Genomic DNA, 26,671 nt, shown 5'->3' with positions numbered 1-26,671 from the left:
GATCTTCCTTCTCCAGGGCCTCTGGACAAGAACTGCCTGGGCATTTGGTAGGCTGTGCAGAGAGGCAGCAACCATCATCAGACCTGACTTCAGCATTTTATTATGATGTGACCCAGACAACTTAATTTCTCTGCCTCAGTCTCTCCTGCTGTAAAATGGACCCATAACCTGCCAGCTGGGATGCTTACATCAAACAACATGTGGGTAGCACCTTACACTTGGCTCATCTCCCAGCAGTGGCCAAGGAATGGACCTTTCCTTCCTAATGAGAGCAGCCAGGCCCAGACTGTGCGCCCACAGCCACCGCCAGGCCCCAGGACTTTGTCCTTGGGCCAGAAGAGTGGCCTTGGCTAGCTGTGCTCCACCACTCCCAGCTTCCTGCCATCGATTGCTCAAAAACCCAAGCCCAAAAAAGAAAGTAAACAAACGCAGAGAAAGAAAACATGAGGAGCAGAGCAAACAGAACGTTGTCTAGTTCAGCAACCCCATGGCAGCTCCAGGATCAAACTGCTGCAGACCAGGCCACCTTCAGCTCCCGTCTCTGGTTTCTCCCCACGATCAAGCCTTGCCCCGGGCCCTGTGATGTTAGTTCTCTCAGCACGGCTTGCCAGATCCTCCAGGCTGCCCAATCCTGCCTGAGACCTGAGATCTTTAAGAGATAATGATGGGGCTTGTCCAGCCTCCCCTTTCACACACACACACACACACACACACACTCATTCACATCCCACTTGATTCCCAGCTCAGCCTACAACACAAAGAATTCCCATAACCATAAGTGGGAGGAGCCCTCTCCATTCCCCAAAGAAAAAGGACAGGAAGGCAAGGTCCCTGGTACCCAGATTTATTTTACATTCTCTGCTTCCAGGGGGGACTTGGGGGCCGCTGGGCTGGCAGGAGGACAGCACATACCCATCTCCCTGGAATACATCTGGGACAGACCAGTCCTAGGAAGTCCCGCTCTTCCTGGGCACCAAGGCAGCCAGAATGATAAGCATGGCCCAGGCGCAGGGTTTGGCAGCCTTTGGGAAGAGGGAGCCTTCAGGCAAGACCTCTTGCCAGGCAGCAAATGCTAAGGAAGAGCCATTGCCTTCCCCCACCACACTCCCAGGCCCAGCTGGAGGCAGGGAGGCAGAGAGGCTGGCAAGCAAGCTGGAGTGACAAGGGAGAAAGCCCTCCAGGCGCAGGCGGCCTTTGGTCTATTAGGTTAGGAGGCTGGTTCTTGTTAGAGGAACCCCATGGGGGTAAAGCTGGGAGCCGGCCCCTGTTAAGAGGAAACGCCGTAGCAGGGTGGAGGACTCGGGGGTCTGGTCTCAATAAGGCCTGAAACAGGCTCCACTTCAAAGCAGACCTCTATATTTGGGGAGTGGGGATGGGGAGGAAATAAAAGGGCTGTTAGAGGAATGCTTGTGAGTCGTGGGTGGGAATCAGTCCAGGGGGCTTCAAGGGAGGTTCTGTAGGAAAGACTGCTGGGCTTGTCTGCAGATGCCAGCAGCTCAGGTCCTGGGGGAGGGGTGTGTGGAGGGGGGTCCTCGCTCCCTCCCATAAGTGCTCTGTTCCCCACCCCATCCTGGGTGGGCTCTGAGTTGCCACGGAGACCACTCACACCGGGGCTACATAATTTCCAGGGAATGTCCCAAATTTCTGGGTCCTCCTGGAGACACCTGAAAGAGGAAAGACAGAAAGAACATTCCCCACTTTTAAAAACAGGAATGGGGTGAGCTGGTGGTGGGGGGGAAGCGAGAGCCCTCTGCTGGCAGTACCCAGGACTGCAGGTGGAATCCAGGTCACAGGGAAGGAGGATTCTGCTTTTCCTCACTCTTGCACCCTAGAAGCAGAAGCATAGATGGGCCCAGCCACGCATTATGATGTTGATAATGATGGGCGAATCTGAGCATTCAACCAACCATGCATAACTTTGCACAAAGCCCTGAATAACCCCTCGGGAAAGCAAGGAAGCAGGAGAATGAATCACAGAACTTAAGTAGGAAGGAATCTCACTGGTCTAGTATGACACCCTAATTTTAGAGACAGGGCAGGTAAGGTATATGAGAAGGCCATGTCAGTTCCCCCAAAGCATTCAGCAGCTCAGAGGTAGAAGCAGGACCAAAATTCAGGCCTCTGTCTACAACCCCCCAAAATTTGTGTCCTGGGGTAGAGGAGAAGAAATGCTAGGAGCTACAGGAAAATAAAATTAAAGTTCTGGACCATCTCTTCCCTTAGGCAGCCACCCCCTTCTGTGAGCAGCTAAGGGCCCTCTTGCCCCTGGCCTTACTGATACTCTTCCCCTGCCTAGAGGGCCTCCCTTCTCCTCTCTGCCTCCCCAAATCCTCCCCCCACCTCCCTCACTTCCTCCAGGAAGCCTTCCCTGACCTGCACTGTCCAAAGTGACACTCACATGTGGCTGATGAGCACTTGAAATGTGCCAGTGTAACTGAGAAAACAACTGTTCTCAACCTTCCCTCTAAAAGCCCTTGGGGCTTATTCCACGAAAGTGGTGCTTTTTCCTCCTGTCTTTACTAGGAGTTGTAAAAAAAGAAAAAAATGCAGAAGTAGAAGTGTACAGACTAAAATTAGAATGTGTCCCCAAGACTTCAATTAGGTGAACTCGATCAGGTGGTGCCAACAGTAAAGGACCCGACTGCCAACGCAGGAGACATAGAGATGTGGGTTCAATCCTTGGGTCGGGAAGACCCCCTGGAGGAGGGCATGGCAACAAACTCCAGTATTCCTGCCTGGAGACTCCCATGGAGAGAGGAGCCTGGTGGCTATAGTCCATAAGGTTGCAAAGAGTCAGACACAACTGAGCAACTTCGCACTCACACACAGAGTGCTGCCATTTTGCCAAATATGTGCAGCATGGTGGGCTCGGAAGCCTTTGTCACAAACCTACAGTACCTATTTCAGCTGCCCCAGTCCAGTGGTTAAGACTCCATGCTTCCAATGCAGAGACTGCATGTTCTATTCCTGGTCAGGGAACTAAGATACCACAAGCCGTGTGGTGTAGCCAAAAAATTCAAGACTGGGCTTCCCTGGTGGCTCAGATGGTGAAGAATCTGCCTGCAATGCAGGAGACCCAGGTTTGATCCCTGGGTTGGGAAGATCCCCTGGAGGAGGGAATGGTTACCCACTCCAGCATTCTTACCTGGGAAATCCCATGGACAGAGAGCTACAGTCCATGGGGTTGCAGAGTCGGACACAACTGAGCAACTAACACCTTAGACCTAAATTACTCCTTCCATGAATTTGGTTTCCTTGGGGGAGGGGAATGGATTTTACGATGAATAAGAAATATTAATTTTTTAAAGCAAATTGACTTTGAAGATACAAAAAAGTTAACTGCATAGAATAAAACTTGTGAATGAAAAAAAGAAAAGAATGTGCCCTCAAGCCCACCCATCCAAGGAAAGGATTGCTAACAAGCTGTGTGTGTGTGTGTGTGTGTCTGTGTCTGTGTGTGTCTGTATGTGTGTTAAGCTGTGTGTGTGTTAAGCTGTGTGTGTATCTGTGTGTGTCTGTGTATCTGTGTGTGTTAAGCTGTGTGTGTGTATCTGTGTGTCTGTGTGTGTAGCTGTGTGTGTATCTGTGTGTGTCTGTATCTGTGTTAAGCTGTGTGTGTGTGTTGAGCTGTGTGTGTGTATCTGTGTGTGTGTCTGTGTGTGTTAAGCTGTGTGTATCTGTGTGTGTCTGTACGTGTGTGTCTGTGTGTGTATCTGTGTGTGTTAAGCTGTGTGTGTGTATCTGTGTGTCTGTGTGTGTAGCTGTGTGTGTATCTGTGTGTGTGTCTTGAGCTGTGTGTGTGTATCTGTGTGTGTGTCTGTGTGTGTGTATCTGTGTGTCTGTGTGTGTTAAGCTGTGTGTATCTGTGTGTGTTAAGCTGTGTGTGTGTGTTAAGCTGTGTGTGTGTATCTGTGTGTGTATCTGTGTGTGTCTGTATCTGTGTGTCTGTGTGTGTATCTGTGTGTGTTAAGCTGTGTGTGTGTGTATCTGTGTGTGTGTCTGTGTGTGTCTGTATCTGTGTGTCTGTGTGTGTTAAGCTGTGTGTGTGTATCTGAGTCTGTGTGTTAAGCTGTGTGTGTGTATCTGTGTGTGTGTCTGTGTGTGTGTGTCTGTATGTGTATCTGTATGTCTGTGTCTGTGTGTGTGTCTGTGTGTGTGTTAAGCTGTATGTGTGTCTGTGTGTGTGTGTCTGTGTGTGTCCGTGTCTGTGTGTGTGTGTCTGTGTGTGTGTGTGTGTGTTAAGCTGTGTGTGTGTGTGTGAAGTCCCTTCAATTGTGTCTGACTCTTTGCGATCCTATGGACTGTAGCCCGCCAGGTTCCTCTGTCTGTGGGATTCTCCAGGCATAAATACCAGAGCGGGTTGCATGCTCTCCTCCAGGGGATCTTCCCAGCCCAGGGATCAAACCAGCATCTCCTACATCCACACTGGCAGGCGCATTCTTTACCACTAGCACCACCTGGGAAGCCCCATGCTAATAAGCTGGTGCTTCACAGTTACTGGTGTGTTGGAAGCGTGGTCAGCACTGAGGTGCTGGGATTCAGAGGAGAGAGGAAGGCTGTCACTCCTGGGGCTACTCCTCCCAAGGCAGCCCCGCAACCCTCCAGGCCCTGGAGCCTGCTAAGCCAGAGCTTCTAGATGCTCACTCCTCTCCAGGGATGACCCCATCCTCTGAAGCTGCGGCCTGGACCTCATCTGCTCACTCTGGGAAAAAAGCATGCTGAGTGGTCACCGTGAACCAGGCCAAGGCCAACCTGAGACTTCCTGCTTTAGTCCTTGCCTGAGCTGCCCTTGCGACAGCCTTGAGGGCTCAGATCTTCTTCCTCTCTCTTCTCTTGGGGGTGAGAGAGCTAGCTTCTAGCTATGGGTGGTGGGGGTGGGGACACACACGTGTGAGACCTGGTCCTCTCCATCAAGGGCTCAGTGTCTCAGGAGACAGGCCCCCCACAACCCTCCCACCCAGGGACGGCTCCACAGACACAGGTGTATGATGGAAGGAACAGAGGCCTGGGGGCCAGGAACCCTGCTTCCCTGAGTCCCACTGGCTTCAGCAATGACCCTGAGCTAGTCTGGTTTCCTCCCAGGCCTCACCCTTCTTCAGAGAATGAGAACAACAGAGTGCTGGCTTTGGGAAAGCAGCCAGTGCTGGGCTGGAAGGGTGGGAGGTGGTCAGCCCGTGAATTTTTGCTGAACCAGTCCTGGCAGGCAGGAGCGGCCACTCAAATCCCCGTAGGATCCTGAGATACCCTTTCTGGCCTCTCCCCCGGCCCCTCCCCCCGAGACTCTGAGATGCCCTTTCTGGCCTGTCTCCCAGCCCATTCCCCTAGAACTCTGAGATGCACCTGCCCCCAGCCTGCCCGCCAGGCCCACCTACCCACGAACCAGCCGTCGTCACACTGCTGCATGACGTCCACCCGGTCCCCCTCCCGCAGCTCCAGCTCGTCCTCGTTCTGGGGCCTGTACTGGTACATCGCCCGGTACCTGCAGGAGACATCACCATAGCAACCACCAGGGCCCTAGCCCCTCCCCAGACCAGGCCTGGCTAGTCCCCAACCAAGGTGGACACATTCTTGGAATTTCCCAGGTCCCTCCATGCTCCCGTGAGTCCCTGGCCCAGCTCTGGGTACGGCGATTCTTTCTGGCTTCAGTGCCTCCATCTGCAGGCCTGCTCCCTGCTCTCCAAGCCCTAATCACCCACACTCCACCTCCCCTGAGTTCTCAATGCCTTCAAATCTATGCTCCACTTTGCGCACACACCCACGCTGACCTCAGCCCTGGAAACCCAGTGAGAGATGGAGGGGCGGGGTGCCCAGTGTGGGAGGCTTGCTCTCAGGCCCAGAGCTGGCAGGGACAGGTCAGGAACCCTGCAGACAAGTGTCCTCCCACTCCCGCACCCCCTGCCCCACACACACCCCACCAAAATCACCCGTAAGCGCTGTAAGGACAAGCACTCCTTAGGAGAAATTACCCAACTCCATCCTGGGTAGGGAGGAGGAGTAAATTAGTGTGTGCTCAGCACTGCCTGCAGAGGAGCCCCCCACCCCGACCAAGCGTCCCAGATGGTGCTCACGGGGTCCAGTGTATCTCGGTGGTGGTGGAGGACGAGGTCCCCTGGTCCAGGGGATGGCTGGAGCCTCCAGGATGGGACAGAGCTGACCCGGAGGTGCTGAGACTCTGGGTCCGCAGGAGGGCAGGCAGGCACATGCAAGCACGAGGAAGGAGGCATGAACCGGCCTGCCCTGCTCCCCGGGAACAGCGCCCCACGCTGCCTCATCTCATCTCACAGCCCCACAGCACAAGGAGACCTGTCTGACTGTGTGACCTCACAGGTGCTGGGAAGTTGGGCCCAGGTAGGGGAGGTAGCTGGTCTGCACGTGTGCGCAGAGCCGGGAGCAGGAGGCGTCCTGTGCATGGGCTCCATCTGCCCGTCACAGTTTGCTGAGTGAGGGATGAACATAGGAGCACACGCCCCTGCCTGTGGTCAGTGTCAGCCTGACGACCAACAGCCATCATCGCCCATCAGCTACTTCCTACCAACCACCCTCTGCAGTGGGACTCGCTATCTGCATTCTACAAGTGAGGAAACCCAAACCCAAGAGGGTAAGTCATCTGCCCAAGGTCACAGAGCAGGTGAATGGCAGACACCCTGACACACAGCACACCCTGTCCCAGACGCCGATACAGGTAAATCCCAAGAGTGGACTCTGGAAAGTCAGGAGGCCTGTGCTGGTTTGGGCGTCCCACCTAGAGACCCCTGCCATCCTGGGCTGCAGCTCCAGGGTCTGGGGTCCTCAAGGACTGCAACACAAGGTTCTCTTTGGTGAGCCCACTAGACCATCCTGAGCAGTTGGGGGGATTCCACAACTCCTGATTCCCCAGGAATGGGGAATACAGCGTGGGGAGCAGGGCTCACTCTCGGGTCTGAGGCAGGTCGCCTTACCTGGGTCTGAGGTCTGGGCTCCTGGGGAGGGAAGGAGAAGCCGGTGCGGCGGGGGGAGGTCTGGCCTCCCCAGTCACTGGGGTCAGCTGGGCTGTGCGGCGTTAAGGGAGAGCTGGGGTGACGGGCCGGGCGGGCGGTGGGCAGGCGGGGAGGAGACGCAGGGAGCTGGAGGCCGTCATCACAGAGCCGGACCCGGGGCTCCCGGGTCACCTGCACGTAGCTGGCGGGGAGGATGCCCTGGCGTGCGGTGCCCGAGACGCGGCCCTCATACCAATGGTCGTTCACCTTGCGGATCAGGCAGATGCGCTCCCCCTGGTCAGAGAGAGGGAGGGAGGTGGTATCTGCAGGGCCCTTGGCTGCCAGGCACAGGAGGGTGCCTACGTGGCAGAGTCACTGTAACCTAACACCTTGCATGGAGGGATCAGGCCTGGAGTGGACCAGCTGGTGATACACAGGTCACACGGCCCCATGGTAGGTTGGTAAGGAGCACCGGGCAGGGGTGAGCACCACGGCCATGACTGGGTCCTTTCCCGCCCCCACCTTGGAGGTCATCACAGCATCAAAAAACAAACTCCCTGAGGACAGCTGGTGTGTCCCCAAGCCCACACACTGACTACTATTAGTGGGGCTGTCCTAGGAAGGACAGTCTCCAGCGCCCTCCTGCTCCCACCTCTCCATCCGGCGCCCTCCTTCCCCCTCTCTCCCTCCAGCCCCCTCCCTCCCCCTCTCTCCCGAGGCCAGCTCTCCCACGGGTATGGGTACGTTCACTAGGAGCATTCACGGCCTTTGCCCTCACAGTAAATGGAGAGAGACCAGCTCCCTTGCTTTCCAGGACATCACCCCAATTTCTTTTTTTCTTTCTTTTTGAATTTTTTGGCTGCACTGCACTGTAAGTGGGATCTTAATTCCCTGACCAGGGATGGAACCTGCGTCCCCTGGTTTCATCCCAGGGGATGGAAGTGCAGAGCCTTAACCACTGGACTGTCAAGGAAGTCTCAACATTTTTCAAGTTTTCTGAACCATTATCTATAGTAAAAAGAATATGTTGTAATGTCAATCCAGTACACCCCCCCACACACACACAACTGTCCAAGAGCTGGATGAAATACCCTTTCCATGTGCAAGGTATTCTAAGACTTCCATTGTTATTATTTTTAAAATGCTGAAGTGATCCTCACAGCCTACCAACCCGCAACTTGAGAAAAAGCACAACTACTCTAGAAGTTTTGAAAATGGGCAACGGACTTCCCCGGTGGTTCAGTGGCTAAGACTCTGCATTCCCAATTCGGGAGGTCCAGATTCGGTACCTGGTCAGGGAACTAGGTCCCACATGCTGCAACTAAGACCCAGGACAACCAAAGAAATTAATTAAAATAAATAAACAAATAAAAATGGGCAGGAGACTTCCCTGATGGTCCAGTGGTTAAGAATCCGCCTACCAATGCAGGGGACTCGGGTTTAATCCCTGGTCAGGGAACTAAGATCGTACATGCCGTGGGGCAACTAAGTCCCCATGCCGCACCTAGAGAGCCTGAGCGCCACAACTACTGAGTCCACATACTCTAGAACCCATGTGCTCTAACTGAAGCCTGCCTGCCGCAACAAAGAGCCTATGCAGCCAAAAAAGTAATAAAAGTAAATAAATAAACAAAAATTAAAATGGGTACAATTAAGGGAAATATATCCAAAGATATTGAGAAAAAAAAATCTGAAACACTAGTGAAAATAGGTGTGTCTGATTTTTTTTAAAGAGTATTTTTACCACGCACGTTTCCCTATGTCTTCACCTGCCTTGCCCTGCCCCACGCCTCCTCCCCCAGCCAAGCCCAAGCGTACTTTTCTGAAGGAAAGCTCCACGTCCAGGTCGCCCTTGAAGTTGTACTGGGCCACGGCTTCTCCATACTCCAACACCTGGTAGGTCGGAGGCTTGATGGGCTTGGGAATCTCATCTGCTGGCAGCACCTGGAGGAAGAGAGGACATGAGATTCAGCTTGGGTATCAACTGGGCACAGATCTGGGCTCCTGGGGAAGCAATAGGAGCAAGGTCTATCCCCCAGACCAGAGAGGAGGCAGATGCCAAACACAAGCCTGGGGGTAGCCAGCAGTGAGCATAGGGCAAGGGGGTAGTCAGTCCCAGAATGCTTCTGGAGGAAGAGTTTTCACCAGAGGTTATGTGGAGTGGGCACTATCAGAGTGGACCACGGCGGTGCAAACAGGAGAGTTTAAATCGGGGCACAGAAGGACGTGAGAAGTACCAAGGAGCAGGAACTCCTGGTAGCCTGTTCTAAGAGCGAGGACCTACCATTTCTCTGCTGCTTAGAACCAAGCGTCCCTCCTCCCCTCCACTTTCACCCCACTGTGTGCCCAGCGTCCCCATGCTCTTTTCACTTCATCCCACTCAGAAAAATCAAGATGCTAATAAACTAGTGCATACTAATATGTAAGAACTTCCTTGGTGGCTCAGACGATTGCCTGGTGGGGCAACAGTCCATGGGGTCGCCAAGAGTTGGACACAACTGAGTAATACTTCCGCACTTCAAGATGTAAATGAATGATGACATTCATACTTGTGGAACTTCAGGATCAGGGACATTGTTTTAAGGATAGAGAAGGTCTATTGATGCCTATGAGATAAAAAGCCTGAAATAGACGACTCGATCGATGGGTCAAGGAGGAAGCCACAAAGGAAATGAGAATAGCCTGAGCTGAATGAAAACCAAAAAAACCCAAAATATCAACATCTGTGGGTTGCAGGTAAAGCTATGCTTAGAGGGAAATTTATAGCATTAAATGTTTACATTTAGGAGAAAAAGGTTTCAGATCAATAATCTGAACTATCACTTTAAGGAACTAGAAAAAGAACCTAACACAAGGTGAATGAAGGAAATAATGAAGAGGCAGAAATCAAGGAAATTGAAAACAAAAGTAGAGAAAAATCAATTAAACTGAAAGTTGGTTCTTTGAAAAGATCCATAAAATTAACCAATTTCTAGCCAGAATAAGAAAAAACAGAGATTACCAATGTCAGGAATGAAAGAAAGGACATTACTTTGGATCTTACTGACATTAAGAGGATAATAACAAGCATAGGTTCAGTCCTTGGTCTGGGAAGATGCCCACATGGTCTGGGGCGACTAAGCACTTCAACTACTGAAGCCTGAGCTCTAGACTCCGTACTCTGCAACAAGAGAGACCATCACGGTGAGAGGCCCACGCACCACAGCTAGAGAGTAGTCCCACCTGCTGCAGCTAGAGGAAGCCCAGAGGCAGCAATGAAGACCCAGTGCGGTCAAAAATAAATAAATATTTAAGAGGACAATGATGAAATATTATGAACAACTTTATGCTGATAAATTAGATAATTTGAAATTCCTTAAAAGATGCAAACACTCAATAACTTGTAGCCCCATATCTATCAAACCCAGAACCTTGTCTCTGGATCCAGATTCTAGATTTTTCACTTAACAACTTGGCTCTGAACCTTAGTGCATCTGTAAAGTGGGGGTGACCTATCACTTTGCCAGGCTGATCGGGGAATCGAGGGAGGTGATACACAGGAAGGAGACGCCACAATATATGTGACTGGTGAACTGTCTCAGACTTCATATTCTTGTCAGTTGCAATTAGATTTCTTCCCAAAAGACAGCTGGAGATGCAGGTTTTCAGAGGTGGCTCCTGAGTGGTGAACGTGGGGGACGCTGAGCGGGCTCCTGGCCTCCAGTACAGGAACGGGGCTGTTTGGTTCTTCCCCCTGGTCTGGCCTCCACCTTTAGGCCTACCCTTAACAAACATTTCCTGGAGGGCACGAATGAGGCTGAGACTTGGCCCCTACCCCAGCTCACGGCTTTAGTTTTAGGAAACTTGCCAGGTGTGAGGGAGCAGCCAGTTCTGGAGAGGCTCCCTGGCTGGTTAAAGGGGGTCTGCATTCTCTAAGTCTCTGCAAACCCTTCCGCCCTCCTGGCAGGGCCCCTTGCTCATCACCCCCACTCACCTCCACGTAATTAGTGGGGAAGATGCCCAGGCGGCCATGGTGCTCTCCCTCCAGCCAGTTCTTGTCCACCTCCTTATGGATGTAGACAATGTCACCCTTCTTCAGAGTCAGCTCCCTGAAGGCCAGAGCAAGGACATCCAGCAATCTGAAGTCCTCAGGGTCCTCCAGACTCTGCTCAGCGCCCCTGGAATCCCTCCCCACCCTCTGGGGGGGCCACACTGCAGTCCTGTCCTCCCAGGGACTGCCACAGGGAAGGCAAGGGGCAGAATGGTACTTACTTAGGGGACTGGGCCTGGAAGTCAAACTTGAGCCGGGCGGCCTTCCTCTGGGCAGGAGGAGAGAACAGAGCAAGTGACCTCAGTCATTCAGCTGGCAAGTAGGCCAGAGCAGTCACAGGGAGCCACCCCAGGCCCTCCTTGCACCCTGACCCTGATGGTACCACCCCCCCTTACCTTCTTCTCTTCCTTCCTGGCAGGGCTGCCCCCTGGATCAGAGGCACTAGGGTCTGTGGAGAAGCACTGCCTCAGCTTGGGAAGGCCATGTCTTGGGGGGCAGGGCTGGGGTGGGGCTCTGCTCCCCGCCTCCCTGCCCAGGACAGGAACCAGTGGGAACAGGGGGGTTCCGTGACCTTCCTGCCACCTCTGCAGGGGCACCACTGTATCTGAAGCAGTGGTGGCGGCAGAGAGGGCCGTCTGCGTGAGAACAAGAGCAGGATCTGCTTCTCACCTCGAGCTGAGGAAGGGTAGACAAAGTCCCTCCGACCTAGGAAGGGGCTTCCTCCATCCGCCATCCTGTGGGGGCTCAGGGAGGAAGCCGGGTAAAGTGCATTCGGGGAGCTGGAGCTCCAGGCGGAGGCCGGGCTGCACGGGGACGCACGAGTGAGTCACCTGTCTGAAGCTTCACCCACGACCCGGCTCCCCACTGCCCGCCCGAATGCCCACCACCCCCATCACTGCCTCCCCCCATCTCCCCTACCCCAGCCCGCCTCCTCCCGAGGCATCTCCCAGGTCCCGGGCCCTCGGCAGGATGTCCTACTTCCCGAGCGGTCAAGGCCGGGAAAGGGTGCGGCCCGGGGGTGGGGGAGGCGGGAGCGAGCGCGGGATCCCCTCGCAGCTGCACCCGAGCCCCGGAGCCGGGGAACCGGCTTCCCTCGGCGGAGCAGGGACGGCCCCCGACCCCGGCCGACGAGCGGCGGAGCAGGTCCCCGCCGGCCCCGGTCCGCGCGCTCGCCCCTCCTCCCGCCGTCGGCGTCCCGGGCTCGCCACCCCTCCCCGCGCCACGTCTCCGCCGCCACTCACCGCGCTGGGGGCCGCGGTTCCCGGGACCGTCGGGGCGCCTGAGAGCTCTGTGCGGGAGACGGGCGCGGTCAGGGCCCGGGACGCCGCCTCCGGAAAAGTTTGCGGCCGGGAAGGGAGCGGGAGGGGAAGCGGGAAAGGAGGGGCGGGAGGGACGCGGGGCGGCGGGCCGGGAGCGGGAGGAGCGAGGAGCCGGGGGGAGGGACCGCGGCTGTGGAAGGGGGAGGGAAGGCCGGGACGTGGGGCCGCCGGGCTCAGGTCCCGGGGGCGAGGGACCCCTCCGGCTCCGGACGGCAGGCTGGACGCGGAGTCGGCCCGCGGAGGGCTCTTAGGGGTTGCGAGGAACAGTGATCGCCCCGCACTTTAGGGAGGAGACTTGGATGGAGTCGCGCAAGGTCGCGAGTGCAGCTGGAGGCGATGCCTCTCGTCGGCCTGCCCTCCCACCAAAGCCACGCCTGTGCGGCTCGGGGTTCCTGCGCCCACCGGGAGGGCCCTGGGGGGCCGGTACCTTGGGGGACGGCTGCGCAGTCTCGATTGCCCGCAGGTCCTTGTCCAGCTCGGCGCTCAGCTTGGCCAGCTCTCTCTCCAGCAGGACCTGGGGGCGGGTTGTGCGGAGAGACTTGGGCCAGGGGCAAGGTGGGGGGCGGGGAGTGTACCGTGGGGGGCGCTGGGCTGGGCGAAAGTCAGATGTGAGAAGGCCAATGGCAACGCGTCAAAGCACGCGGCGCTGGGGTAAAGGGCAGGCTCAGGGCGCCGGGCCAGGCTGACTACCTCTGGGCCTGCCAGGAGGTGTGTCTTGGGGTGTCAGGAGGGCCCTCCCTGCTGACCCAGCTCACCCATCCCTTACTCCCAGGGGAACGCTTCAGTATTTCCTGATGTGTTTCTCTATTCAGGAGCCTACCAGGCGCCAGACTTCCTCTCCTGTCAAGTCTCTTCATGGCCCTCCACAGCCTGGCTTCACTCTACCCGACCCCGCCCTCCCTCCCACAGCCAGTCCAGTTGCTGTTACACACACACACACACACACACACACACACACGCCCTTCCAGCCTCTGCCACACACACACACACACACACACACACGCCCTTCCAGCCTCTGCCACACACACACACACACACACACACCCCTTCCAGCCTCTCACACACACACACACACACACACACACACACACACCCCTTCCAGCCTCTGACACACACACACACACACACACACACCCCTTCCAGCCTCTGACACACACACACACACACACACACACACACGCCCTTCCAGCCTCTGCCACACACACACACACACACACACACACGCCCTTCCAGCCTCTGACACACACACACACACACACACACACCCCTTCCAGCCTCTCACACACACACACACACACACACACACACACACACCCCTTCCAGCCTCTGACACACACACACACACACACACACACCCCTTCCAGCCTCTGACACACACACACACACACACACACACACACGCCCTTCCAGCCTCTGCCACACACACACACACACACACACACACACACACACCCCTTCCAGCCTCTGCCTAGTCCCCAGCCTAGGTGCCCCCTCTCTCTGCCTGGCCTCCAAGCTCCATCTTCAAGACAATTCCAGTCCACACTGATCAGTCTCTTCTCAGCCTGCTGTGATGAACACACAATTTGCAGCACGTGTTTACTGAGCACCTACTGTATGCCAGAGCGCCTACTGTATGCCAGAGGCTTCCCTGGTGAGTCAGGCAGTAAAGAATCCGCCTGCACTGCAGGAGACCTGGGCTCAATCCCTAGGTTGGGAAGATTCCAGAGATGGGAATGGCTACCCCACTTCAGTATTCTTGCCTGGAGAATTTCATGGATGGAGGATCCTGGTTGGCGACAGTCCGTGGGGTTGCAAAGAGCCGGACATGACTGAGCACCTAACAGCTTCACACACTGTATGCCAGGCACTGTCCTGGGCGCTGGGGGCACAGAACTAAGCCGTATGGGACTGGAGAGGGTCAGAGTCTTGAGTCCATGGCCTTGGCCCATGGTCATGGAGACCTTGACCACCCAGAAAGTCCCTCACTGGTCCCCCAACATATTGTGTCCCACTCCCGCCCACCTGCCCACAGCACGCACCTCAATGGGCTGGGAGGGCTTCTCAACAGGGTCGTCTACCAGTGGTTTCTTGGGCTAAGAGTGGGAAGAGTGAGTCAGAGGGGGTGAAATTGCTCCCCCAATGCACGAGGCGAGGGTACATCCTTTTCCAGAGAACCAGGCCCACACACCTTCTGCCCAGTCTCTAGTTCTTGCAGAAACTGGTTCCAGGATTCTTCCGTCCAGACATTGTCTGCTTTCTCTCGGCGTCTGAGCACCTGCATGGCAGGGAGTAGGCATAAGCTTGAAGAGAGGGGTACTGGGATACTAGCCAGGCTCAAAAAGCAGGCTTTCAGCCACAGTCCACTTCCATGCCCATCAGCACCCTCCCAAGAATTCCAGGATCTTCTGACTGCACAGGCTCCAAGATGAAGAACTGCTTTACCTGTGCTTGCAGCAGAAAGTGAAAGTCGCTCAGTTGTGTCCGACTCTTTGCGACCCCATGGACTATACAGACTATACCAACTATTGCAGCAGAGGGCCTGACCAAAGAGCATGGTGATGGGGGAAGTGCTGGGCAAGCTACCTGCTTCGAGGTCTGGTGCAGGGAGGAGGGTGCTCCAGGACTGCAACTGAACGTGCTTCTAAGAGACTCTTCAGAGACATCCCAGCTTCTTCTAAAGAAAGGGAAAGACATCTTTCAGTTTCCTTTTAGGGAAACAGAGGCAGGCGTGAGCACACAGTCCTGGGGAGGGAGCTTCACCCCCTCCCCACCTGCTGTGGGCTGTAGAAGCAATGTTAAATAGTAAAATGTTATTAGCTCTGAATTCAAATTCCAGTCCCACCACTTAGCTCTGTCTCTTTTGGTCTCAGAGCCTCTGATTCAATACCTGTAATATGAGAATGACTCCCACCTTTATAAGGGTATGGGGAATCTTCGGTGAGGGAACATACTTGAGACACCCAAGACAGGGACTAACATGTACACATCTGCTCCAGAAGTGGCCAGTCCCTTTCCTGCTGGCCTTGGTGAAATATCCTGCATTTGGGTTCTATCTGGTTCCATGACTGTGGGTATGTATGTCTGTGCAGCTTTGATGAAGTTGGTCGCCATGACCAAGTGGTCTTGCACCCATACCCAAGGGTGTGAGACTACATCTTCGTTCCCAGAAAACCCAGGTCAGGGGAAAGAGCCTGTAGGCCTGACCCAGGAGCTCTGAACAAGTTACTTCTGCTTCACAGGTCTCAGTTCCCTGAGGTGCTAGATCATTGACATCATCTGTCACAGTTACCTGAGTGTCCTTCTAGGACTCCCTTCTTGGCTGGCTGAAATCTTCCAGTTTCTGCTGAGTTTGAATGTTTCCACCAAGTGGAAACACTGTACCAAGCTTATCAAGTGATGGAATGTCTGAGGGGAGGGTCAGGATTTGTCAGCTGTTACTATGACTACTCTAGGAAGAACATCAGTAACAACAGTGATGTGAGAATGGAATACATTGTTCCTAATTTAAGGAAGCTGTAGTCATAACTGGAAGGACTGATGCTGAAGCTGCAGCTCAAATACTTTGGCCACCTGATGGGAAGAACCAACTCATTGGAAAAGACCCTGATGCTAGGAAAGACTGAAGGTAGGAGAAGGGGACAACAGAGGACGAGATGGTTGGATGGCATCACTGACTCAATGGACATGAATTTGAGCAAACTCCAGGAGATAGTGGAGGACAGAGGAGCCTGGCGTGCTGCAGTCCATGGAGTCACAGAGTCAGACATGACTGAGCAACTGAACAACAACTACTCATAATCAAGCTTGTATGATAATCATGTTTGTGGAGACTTGCGGTGTACTTTGATCTTCATGCCACCCTCTGATTCCCATTTAACAGATGGAGCTAGAGAAGCTCAGACTGGTTACCTTGGTCAAGGTCACGTGGCTAGTGCAGCACACTGGTTTGAATCCAGAGGTGCATATGCGTGCTCAGTTCTGTCCGACTTTTTGCGACCCCATGGACTGCAGCCCACCAGGCTCCTCTGTCCATGGAATTTTCCAGGCAAGAATCCAGAAATCTGGGTCCAAATCTTGACCCAATCTTAGTCTCTACCTTATTGATGATGCCAAGAACCACAGCCCAGTTAAGGCCAGGCTAATGAGGTCACTCTGTTCCCAGAAAGGAATCAGAAACTCATTAGTGACACTGTGACAGAGAGCCTCCTGATTCCTGAGGTTGGGCTGAGCCCCTTCAGCCTGCGCTGAGCTTGTGTGGTTTGCTCAGAAAAGATGCACTGCGCCCTTGACCTGTCTGGAGGGTTCCGCTCTCAGTGGCATCTGGGACAAAGCCTGCGATCCTCTATGCCCCTTGTTTTCTCGCAGGCTTCAGAGTGGATGGCTGCAGGTCCACGCCTAGCCATGGGCTACCCTGCTCTCCACCCCAAATGAGGCGTGGATCTTTGGGGTGATGAATTCCTGCTGCCAAATACAGAGGCATCCCAGGCGATCCTGACCACAAATAGCGGTCAGGTCATCCCCCTTTGGCTCTGGTGGCCTGGAGAGGATCTCAAGCAGTGGGAACCCTGAGAAGGGGCAGCGCCATGGGTGGGAGCCTGCCGGCCTGGTGCGAGACTTCGCCAGCTGTGGCCACCAGGGGGTGTCAGTCCCCTCGAGGAAGGCAGCACCCCTCTGCGGCTCTGGGGCCCTCCCCTTGATGGCTCACCCGCTCAGAGGCGACGTCTGGTTTGGCCTGGCAGGTGGTCTTTGCTGAGGCCCTGGATGCCTTGCATCTGCAGAGGTGGCACAGGAAGAATCCACTAAAAGTGAGAGAAGATAAACAGGGCGGAGGGAGGTGAAAGCTGGGGTTGAGGGCACCTGGGTGACCGTGGAAGGTTCTGGCCCACTCCCACCCACGCTCCTGGGTGGCTGGTGGGAACAGGAGTGATGCTCTGGACCAGTAACTATGGACTGGGTGCCAAGAGCTTTACACTCTTTACCAAACCTTTGAAACATCTCTGGGATGTTCCCGTTTTACACGTGAGAAAAGAGAGGCCCAGAGAAAGCAGAGCCAGGGCTAGGCATTTGCCGGACAGTGACTCAGAGGCTCTGAATTATTAATACCACGGACCAGGGGATTTGGAGCTCACGGAAATGGGCTGTACAGACTTCACAAGCTGAGCTGAGCCAACTGGGGAGCCCCAAAGCCAGGCGTGGCTGCAGGGAGGGTAATGCAGGCGCCGGGCTGGGGCATGCCACCCCCCACCCCTGCCTTCACCTTTGGGTGGCTCCTCGAAGGTCCAGTCCAGCTGTAGGTCTAGGGTAGCAGAAAGAACTAGGTCAGGGTGGGGGCAGCAAGTGAAGATAAGGATGGGGAGCCCTGGGAGGCAGCCCCAGAGGCTCCCAGTCCCTCCTGCCTAGAGCAGGGGCCCAGGAGCTGAGTCAGAGCCTAAAGAATGTCTCGAGGGAGGGAAGGAATTAGGAGGGCAGTTCTCAGGAGGGCTTGAAATGCCTCTGGCTGCCTTAGGGCCTGAGGGAGCCAAGAGGGCAGTGGCCTTGCCCAAACCCTCCTGCCCCTCCCTCCCTGGTTCCCACACACACCCTCTCCCTGACCTTTGGAGACCTGCCCTACCAGGTCAATTTGGAGAATTCTACTTCCCCTTCACCCTCTTGCCCTTTCTGCACCCTCTCCTAAATCCTCCCCCTTTGCCCAGACCCACTCTTCAAGGTGCTCAGGACTTTCTGGGGCCTCCAAGGAAGACCTACTGACCAGCCAACCCTCTTGATCTCCTTGGCACACAGACACGTAACCACAGCTCTGACCTTAAACGCAAACCACAACCCCCCTCTCCGGATCCCACACCTTCCTCCAGTTCTTGGAGTTTTCTGCTTTCCTTTGCAGCCAACTACTAGCCATAAGGGGCTTCCTAGGTGGTGCTAATGGTAAAGAACCCGCCTGCCAATGCAGAAGACATAAGAGACACATGTTCAATCTCTGGGTTGGGAATATCCCCTGGAGGAGGGCAAGGCAACCCAGTCCAGTACTCTTGCCTGGAGAATCCCATGAACAGAGGAGCCTGGAGGGCTACAGTCCATAGGGTTGCATGCATGCTGGCCATAAGAAACTCAGTGTCTTCAATTCCACTTCCTGATAAGCAGGTTTTCAGCCTGAGCCGCCCTCATCGAGGACTCAGTGACCTCCATGTTACCAGATCAAATGGTCAGCCCACTTGATCATCAGCAGCATCAGTCACAGAGGTGCACCTCCTCCTTTAGAAATGTCTTGTCACTTGGCTTCAGGGAGGCTGCTCTGGTTTTCCTCCTGCCTCCCAAGCTCCCCTTCCCAGGCAGCCTAGATGATTTCTGCCCATCTCCCCAAGCAAGTGCTTCAGGGCTCAGTCCCTGGGCCTCTGTCTCTCCATTTCCCTGGGTGATCTGGTCCAGTTTTCTACCTTAAACAATACTGTCTATTCCAGGGACCCCTAACCTTAGCTGTACACCGAAGCTACTCAAGGGACCTTTACACCAAAAATCTCTTTGAGTGGGTCCTTGGTATTTCCATCTACAGCTTAAGCCTCACCCCAGGAACTACAGACTTGTTTATCAACTGCCCAGTGGCTCAGTGGTAAAGAATCTGCCTTCAATGCCAAAGATGCAGGTTTTGATCACCTGGTGGGGAACAGCCCCTGGAGAAGGAAATGGCAACACACTCCAGCATTCTTGCCTGGGAAAATCCCATGGACAGACAAGCCTGGTGGGCTACAGTCCATGGGATCGCTAAAGAGTCAGACATGACTTAGCGACTCAAAAACAAAAATATCAAGTGCCACTTGTGTGAACCGTGTCTAAAACTGAACGCCCCTTAGATTTGCACACACACAACCCCCCTCCCCGCCTTTCCTGTGTGTATATGCATTTATAAAGGGCAACTTCATGGATTCACTCAGGTTTAAAGTCATCCCTGACTGGTCTCTTTCATGCCACATCCAATCCATCATCAAATTATCATGATTCTGTCTCCAGAATTCCACCAGGCCCGCTGCTATTGTCCTGATCTGAGGCACTGTCGTCTTTAGCCTGGATTCTGGCCAGACCTCCTGACTGGTCCCTTGCCTCTACCTGGCCCCATCTCTTCCCCACCTGGCAGCCAGAGGGAGTCACTTCAGCCACCACCTGTCAGAACCTGTCACTCACTCTTCAGCTCAGAGCCTCCCGGGAGCTCCTCAGTTCTTGTAGAGTAAAAGCCCAAGGCCCTCAGTGCCCTAATCCCAGCATCTTTGTGTTCCATCTCTACCACGTGCCCCTCACTGCGGCCCAGCCCCTCTCTGTGGCCCCAGAACAAATCCGGCCTGCTCTGCCTCCGGGCTCCCCATGCTCCCCATGCAGCAACACTCCTCCCCCAGCCCTGCAGGGCCAGCTCCTTCACAACCTTAGCTCTCAGCTCAGAAGCCACTTCTCAGGGGCCTTTCCTGACCACCGGCATGAAGTGGCAGCCTTCCTGCCCTGGGCACTCTTCTGACCTTTTCTCCCTAGCCCTTAACACCATCTGCCATGTTAAATGTCTATGTGTTTATTCTGTGACCCCTTCTGCCTCAAGCTTTGCTAAGGCAGGAACGACCTTTTTTTGTCCCCTATTTTGTCTTTAGCTCCTAGAATAGTCATCAGCAAACAGCAAGTGCTGAACTCATGGCTAAGGGGCTGGCTGAGCGGATGTGTGGCCGCGCGGTTCCCGACCCTCACGGGGGACAGGGTCTGGTCACTGTTCCCCACACAGGGAGCAGACTGGCGGTTCCCTCCTTTGGGCTGTTTAGCGACCACTCACCGCAGAGCCTGGGGTGGGTGCAGACACTCCCCGGGCAGGTGAGTCCTCCCGTCTGCCTCCCGCTCCCCACGCCCCGGGGTCCCAAGCCCACTCGGGCAGAGAGAGGGCCCCAGAAGGGGGTCTCACCCGGCATTTTCCGGTGGATCTGCTTGAACATTCTTCGGTACCAGTCCCTGGGGCTGTCAACACTCTGGGATCAAAGAAGGCAAAGTCAGGCCACCCTCCCAATATCAAGCCACAGATATTTTTCCTCGCTGAGTCTTTTCTCTGGCCACCCTTGAAGCCCCCCTGGGTGGGCTGTTGTGACATCTTTAGTAACAATGACTCTGTGTAGTCTGTTATGTTTGAGTAAGATATACAGAAGGGGGACTTCCCTGGTGGTCCAGTGGTTAAGACTTGGTGCTCCCAATGCAGGGAGCGTGGGTTCAAACCCTGGTCGGGGAACTAAGATCCCACATGCTGTGTGGCATGGCCAAAAAAAATTTTTTTCAATTATAAAAAAAAAATACTCAGATTTATGGAAGAATCTCCACCAGTGATGAGCCCTAAATTGTGAGATCTGGGGTGGCTTATATATATATTTTTCTTTTTATGTATTTCTGATGATTCTACAGAGAACATATGTTTCTATGTAATGAAAAATAAACAGTATCGGTGGGGGGTAGGGTAGAAAGGTATTTCACATCCTCCACCTCACCTGTGATGCCAAAGAACCTAGGGAAGCAGAAGGCTATGTTACCAATCTGAATTTCTGATAAGGAACTAGAGACAAACAGCTGGCTCAGGATAGGCCTGGGAGTGGTGGAAGGGCAGGTCCTCCCAGCATGAATCCTTCAGATCCTCCAAGCTTGCTGCTCCAACAGGCCTCACTCAGGACTCTTCTTGTTCACCCATTCGATCAGTCACTCAGAAACCATCCCACCAGTACTGTGCCAGGCCCAGGGCCATGAATGGGGGAGCAGGGCAGCCCCTGCCAGGGTCAGCCCGTACATCAGTGGCTCTCTACCATGGGGAACTATGGGGTAGTCTAGAACTGCCCCCCTGCCAAAAAGAATCCCTTGCACAACTCAGACATGCCAGACTGCTTTTGACTTCATGGCTCGTGACCCCCAGACCCATAAAGGCTGAACCCCTGCTTCGGTCTGGTATGGTTTGGGAACAGGCTTTGTGGCAGACGTGGGGCTCAGGGCGAACCCCTGGGCCCCACCTATCAGCGGCCCCAGCCCTGGACTCACAGATCGGGGCGCAATTGGCATGCCGCTCTCATCCACGGGTCCGATGCCCTCATACTTGACCCAGCGCTTGTCCCGCCGTTTGCTGTCCTTGGTCCACGTGGCTGACCACTTCTGGGAATTCTGGGAGGCAGGGGTCTTCTGGTTCCCAAGGGGCCGGCTCCCAGGGCCCGGCCAGGTCTGATACCAAGCAGGGTCTGTGGGGTACATGGAGAGGAGCTTCAGCAAAGGCACCCCACCGAAGCTTGTTTGTCCCTCAGCTCCTCAGACCACTCAGCCCTGTGGATTCAAAAGTTCCAGCAACCCCTTGTTTGTCTAAGTTGATGACGCAGACTCTACAAACGTCCCCATCCTTGGCAGGACCACAGGGCTCCTGTGTTTGTTTACTTTTTAGTTAAAGTGATTGAAAATGGATTTTATCTTGAGAAATCTATGCCCGTCTCCACCCTGCTTTGTTGGGGATGTCCTCAGAGTTTTTAGACTGAGAGCTGGAATTGTCACATGCAGAGAATGCTAGAGGCAAATATCCCAGCTGGGGAAGACAGTGAGGTGTGGCAGAAAAGGGCCCGGGGCTGGGGGCGAAGACCTGAATGCAGACCTACTGGCTGTGTGTCTTAGGCACAGCAATCAACCTCACCTGCGGGTTTCCAACTTCTGTAAAATGAGGGTAGTTACAGCTGAGCTGCAGGGAGATCTAATGTGTGTGACTGTGTTCAGGACAGTGTCTGAACACAGTCGACACACCAGGGGCAGAAACTCACTCACCAGCACCTTTGGCCTCCGGGTGTAACAACAAAAAGGCTTCAGGGCAGGATGGACCAGTGTTTGAACCTCAGCTCAGCCTTTGTGACTGAACATCCCTGAGATGCGGGTCCTTCACTGAGAAGATGCTAATAATGACACCTTACCTTGCCAGGCTATGGAGGGATGAAGTGAGGTAAGACCTGGAAAGTGTCTTTACAGTGTCCAGGATTTTCTACGTGCTTACCATTTGTTAAATGTGTAAACTACTGAACACACTGGTGCCTCAAAGGAATGCTCTATAAATGTTGCCATCCTCCTAAAGAGAGGTGCCCTGGTGGACGTGCACCCAGGAGGTCCCAGGAATCTCCCAGACCCCATGGGCTGGGTTGGGCTGGGCTGGGCTGACTCATAGGAGCCCAGGAGCTGGCAGAGTCCCAGAACTGTCTCTGCAACCGTCTGCTGGGCTGCTGCATACCGATGGGGGGCGGGCAGCCCTTCGGGGGTGTGTCGAGTTCAGCACCCATGCCTTCTTCAACCCACCTATGCTCACATTCCTTCAGCCTCCCTTCCCAATCCAAGCTGTCCCCTGGTCTGCTGGAGGTCCCCCTGGCCTAAGGCTATGTTCCCTGCACATTTCCTTCCCCCTAGCACTGGGTGGGGGAGGCAGGGGAAGGGATGTGTCAGCCTGGTCTCTGCCACAGCAGTCTCACTCTCACAGGCCAGCACGTGCCTACAGGGAGGGGTGGTGAGCTGAGCTCACTGGCCCCAGGGCCTTGAGAGACTTTCACCCACCTCCTGTCCCTCCACCTGACCCAGGGTGGGTGCCAGAAGGCTGAGCCCAAGCAGCTCTGACTGAACCCCTCCCTCCCCAACCCCTAACCCTGGAGCTGATTTTCCCAAGCAGACCCACCTGGGTGTCTGGAAGCATCTCTCCTCGGTGGCAAATACCCATTGCACACGGTCCTGGGCGCAGGGTCATGGAACTGGAAATTAAGGGTGTTGGAGCCACCATTCCGGATGACGGGCACCTGTGGGGAGGGGCCAGGAGCAGCAGCTCAGGCCCAGAGGGTTCTGCAGGCGGCGGGACGGATGGCTAAAAGGTGAGGGCTGGACCCGGTCTGGTGAACAGCGAGGCTCTCTAGAGCTGTCACCCACCCCCCTCCCCGTGCTGATTCTCCTGCTGCCCCCCACCTGTCCTGAGCCCCCTCCCCAACTAGGGGCCCACAGCACCCGCTCCCTTGCAGTCTCACTCACCCGTGTCCCCCGGGCGGATGACCCTACGTGGGCCAGGAGGTGGCCCGGGATGAAGTCATCCAGGCTGAGCCCAGCTGGGAGGCTGTGGGGTGGGGCCTGCATGCTCGGGTCAAGGCTGGAGGGCTGCTCCTCAGCGTGTCCTCTGTGGGGAAGGAAGGAGGAAGGGGGAGCCCTGCTGGGTCCAGGCTGCCCCTGTCCTCTGGGTTCAACCTTGGGGCTGTGGGAGGGAGGGGGTCGGGCCAGCTGGGTGGGAGCTCAGAGACCCAGGAAACAGGCCACTGTGGGCACCCGCCTTCAGGCTGCCCGTGCAGACTCCTAGAGGCACAATGGGCCGCTTGTTAGGCCTCGGGCAGGAGCTCTGGGTGGGAGAGGGGGAGGGGGAGGCCAGGCAAGGAGGAGGAGGGAGGTTGGCTGGGAGCACACCTCCAGCGGCCGGCCCCTCTGGGGCTCTCACTGCACAGCGCGGCCCTCTGCTCCGGAGGGAAGGCAGAGGGAACTGGGGCAGCTGGCAGAGGAGGGCCCGGGTACCAGGACTTTGTTTCAGTTCCCTCTGCCACCCCCAGGCCCCATGAGCATCTGCTTGCCAGCAGGCACAAGTGGTTAGTCAGGCAGTGGGGTGGGGAGCGGCCACCCGCCCACTGCCCAGCGGGGCCAAGATTCTAGGGAGGCTGGGCATGTCCAGTCTGCAGGAACCATTCGTTCTGAGCTCAAAGTAGCATCAGCTCCCTTCTTTGGCCTCTTGGCTCAGACCGAAGCCTCAGAGGACTCAGGGTGCAGTGAGGGGTCAGGTGGCTTGGGCCGGGGCCTGGGCTGGCAGCGAGTCAGTGGGTGAGCAGGGAGTTGGCCAGCTCACAGGAAGGTGGTGCTTGCTGAGTGTCACACACGCACACACACAGAGGTGTGCACACACCCTACTTTCTCCTACACCTCCAGGCTGTCTTTTAGACAGAGTGTCTTCCTGGGAGCATCATGCCAGATTGGCCAGCTGGGTCCTTCCACCCCAGGCAAAGCTGAGGTCAAGAGACAGGTCCCACACTCAGGAGAGGAGGCAATGGGGCTTTGCCACCAGAGAGCTGTGCTGCCCAGGCCGTCCCATCCCACTTCGCCTGTCCTGTTGAACGTGGCCAGAGGCTGAGCCAACCTTGGCCACCTTCTGGCGCTGGACCGGTTCTGGCACTTTTGTTTAGAGGCTCGCGTGTGCCTGTGGGGCCGAGGGGTTCACAGGAGGGTGGCAAGGCCTTTGTGAGGTGCCGTTTGTGTAGCATGGAGTGTTAGCTCAGTGGATGCTTAAGATGCTGGATGGAGTGTAAGGACGTGGCTTGTGCAGGGTTACGGGGGTGGGGGTCATGTGAGCAGTATGGGAACTGTAGGCACAGAGGAGGTTCAGCTGAATAGTAGGTGGGAGGTATGCAGTGGGGGTGGTGTGCAGCTGGGGGTCATATGAGCAGGGCAAGTGTTGTGGAGAGCAGAGGGGATGAAGGTGCCATGGGGGCTGTGATTACTGCTGTTCCCAGTTTCTGCTCAGCCATGGCGGGGCTGTAGGGTACAGACAAAGCTGGGGGCAGCTCTCTGACTTTAGTCGGGGAGTGGCAGTTCCTTCGGACATTTCAGAAGACCTACTGGGGACACAGCTTTTCCGGGCTCATCCCTAGCTGGGGTGGCGGGGGGAGAGTGAATGGCTGAGGCTGGAGGAGGGGCAGCACACCAGCTGGATCCAATTAGGGCTCCTACCAAAAGCAAAACAGGCAGACACACCCCAGTTCCCGGCTACTCTCCCCCACTCTGGGCAGGAAACTGAGGCAGGGGAAAGTAGGAGATCTGGAGCCCTGAGGCATGCTGATTCCTAGCCGCAACCCCACCCTGGACAGCTGACTACAGAGGCCAAGATGCGAGGTCAGCACGGGCAGCCCTGACCATCAGCTGACCCAGCCTCCTTCCCTCTCACTGCCATCCCCTGCTGCACTCCCTGAGAACTGCCCTGCAGGAGGAAGGGGCCGGGAGGAGGGCTGATTCTTCAGGCGCTGCTCATCCTTGGTGGCCCAGCTGTCTGACCCTCCCTAACAGGGCACCCTGTGACGCACCTCTCAGGATACGCAGGGCGGGGTGGGGAAGGATGGGCTGAGTGTTCCTCCCGTACCAGGAGGTGATAAGGAGGACTTTTCAGAGGGAGGATGGAAGCACCGGGCAATGGGTGCCGCACTGGAGCAGTGGGTCCTGCATCTGGCAGAGGACAGAGGGGACAGGAAATTCCCAGGTCCTCCCTGAAATCGGGCGGCTCTTCACCCCTAACGGCTGAAAAACGTGAAATAGCTCATTGTAGTTGGCAGACTCCTTCCTCCCTCCAAAAACTGCCTTAACTTTGGGGGCTTGAGCCTTAGGCGCATCCCAGGGGTATTTTCCAGCTACAAATCCACGTGGACAATTTCAGGTTTTCTCGACTTTCGCCTCATCTGGATGGAGGGGGCACTTCTCACCTCTTTCCCTCCCCCGGAGTTTGGGACCAGGACCCTCGAAGGAGGGGCTTCCCGCGTTCCCCCGGCTTGGAGAGCGGGTCCCTCCCCGACTGCAGCCCCCGCCTCCTCTCCGCCGCCTCTCCTCCGGGGCACCTACCTTCCCAGGAGAGCAGGTGGAGGGGACTGCGGACGCCCGAGAGGACACAGGAGCATCTCTGCGCGGCTCCTGCCTGGCGCGGCCGCGGCGGGCCCTCGGGGAGGGAGGGCAGGGAGAAGTCCGGGCTGTGCCGTCCGCCCTCGTGACCCGGTCAGGACGGGCTCCGCGAGGCCGGGCGCCCGAGAAGGAAGAGGGGTATCGGCGGGGCCGAAGAAGTGGGGACGAGGGCGAGCGCTGGGAGGAAGGACCGTGAGCGGCGCGCGGGGTCCGCAGGCGCGCGGGCGGAGTGTGTCTCTCCCTGTGATCTGGCCCCTGGGCCGGACTGGGATGGAGGGCGGGGGCTCCGAACGGCCGGAGCGCGAGAGAGCTCCCCCGTCGGGGTGCGAGCGGGCGGGCCGCGGGGACGCCGGGGGCCTTGCCGGGGGCCGGGCCGGCCGCGAGGCGGCGCCGGGAGAGGCGGTCCAGGGTCCCCTGGGAGACCGCTCCGGCTTCCCAGCTGCTTCCCCCGCCCCACCGCAGGGCTGGCGTCGGGCGGGGGCGGGGGCCACGAGCGGCACTCAGAGTTTCCAGCGACATTTCCAGCGGGTGGGAAGGGAGCCGCTGCTCGGCGGAGCCAGGACAGAGGGCAGGAGTGATTAGAGAACCCGGGTCGAGCCAGCCGCTGATATGGGACCCGGATGCAGACAGGCTGGGGCCGGGGTAAGGTCGCCGCACGGACAGAGTGG

General features: G+C 56.1%; 1 protein-coding gene across 5 annotated transcripts; it reads right to left on the bottom strand.

The window, feature by feature from the left end:
• Positions 1–828: 828 nt before the first annotated feature.
• On the bottom strand, positions 829–26,395 carry SORBS3 (sorbin and SH3 domain containing 3). 5 transcript variants are annotated; one of them, XM_065946732.1, is made up of 21 exons: positions 25,947–26,395; positions 23,337–23,478; positions 22,993–23,110; positions 21,342–21,535; positions 20,233–20,296; positions 17,563–17,601; positions 17,011–17,104; positions 14,889–14,979; positions 14,494–14,580; positions 14,345–14,398; positions 12,733–12,819; positions 12,228–12,274; positions 11,656–11,789; positions 11,382–11,434; positions 11,208–11,254; positions 10,930–11,044; positions 8,775–8,900; positions 6,939–7,250; positions 6,069–6,172; positions 5,373–5,479; positions 829–1,664 (listed from the first exon to the last, which is right to left on the bottom strand). In XM_065946732.1, the coding sequence occupies exons 1-21, from the start codon at positions 26,000–26,002 to the stop codon at positions 1,603–1,605; spliced, it is 2,133 nt and encodes a 710-aa protein (XP_065802804.1). In that variant the 5' UTR covers positions 26,003–26,395; the 3' UTR covers positions 829–1,602. The 5 variants fall into 5 exon arrangements, with proteins under 5 accessions (XP_065802804.1, XP_065802801.1, XP_065802803.1 ...); XM_065946729.1 differs by lacking the exon at positions 25,947–26,395 and having other exon boundaries at positions 17,011–17,077; XM_065946731.1 differs by lacking the exon at positions 25,947–26,395 and having other exon boundaries at positions 22,993–23,065.
• Between the last annotated feature and the right edge of the window lie 276 nt (positions 26,396–26,671).

This window comes from Muntiacus reevesi, chromosome 10 (assembly GCF_963930625.1).
Source record: "Muntiacus reevesi chromosome 10, mMunRee1.1, whole genome shotgun sequence".
Taxonomy (NCBI): Eukaryota; Metazoa; Chordata; class Mammalia; order Artiodactyla; family Cervidae; genus Muntiacus; species Muntiacus reevesi.
The sequence above is the reverse complement of the archived record's forward strand: the minus strand, read 5'-3'. Positions and strand labels throughout refer to the sequence as shown.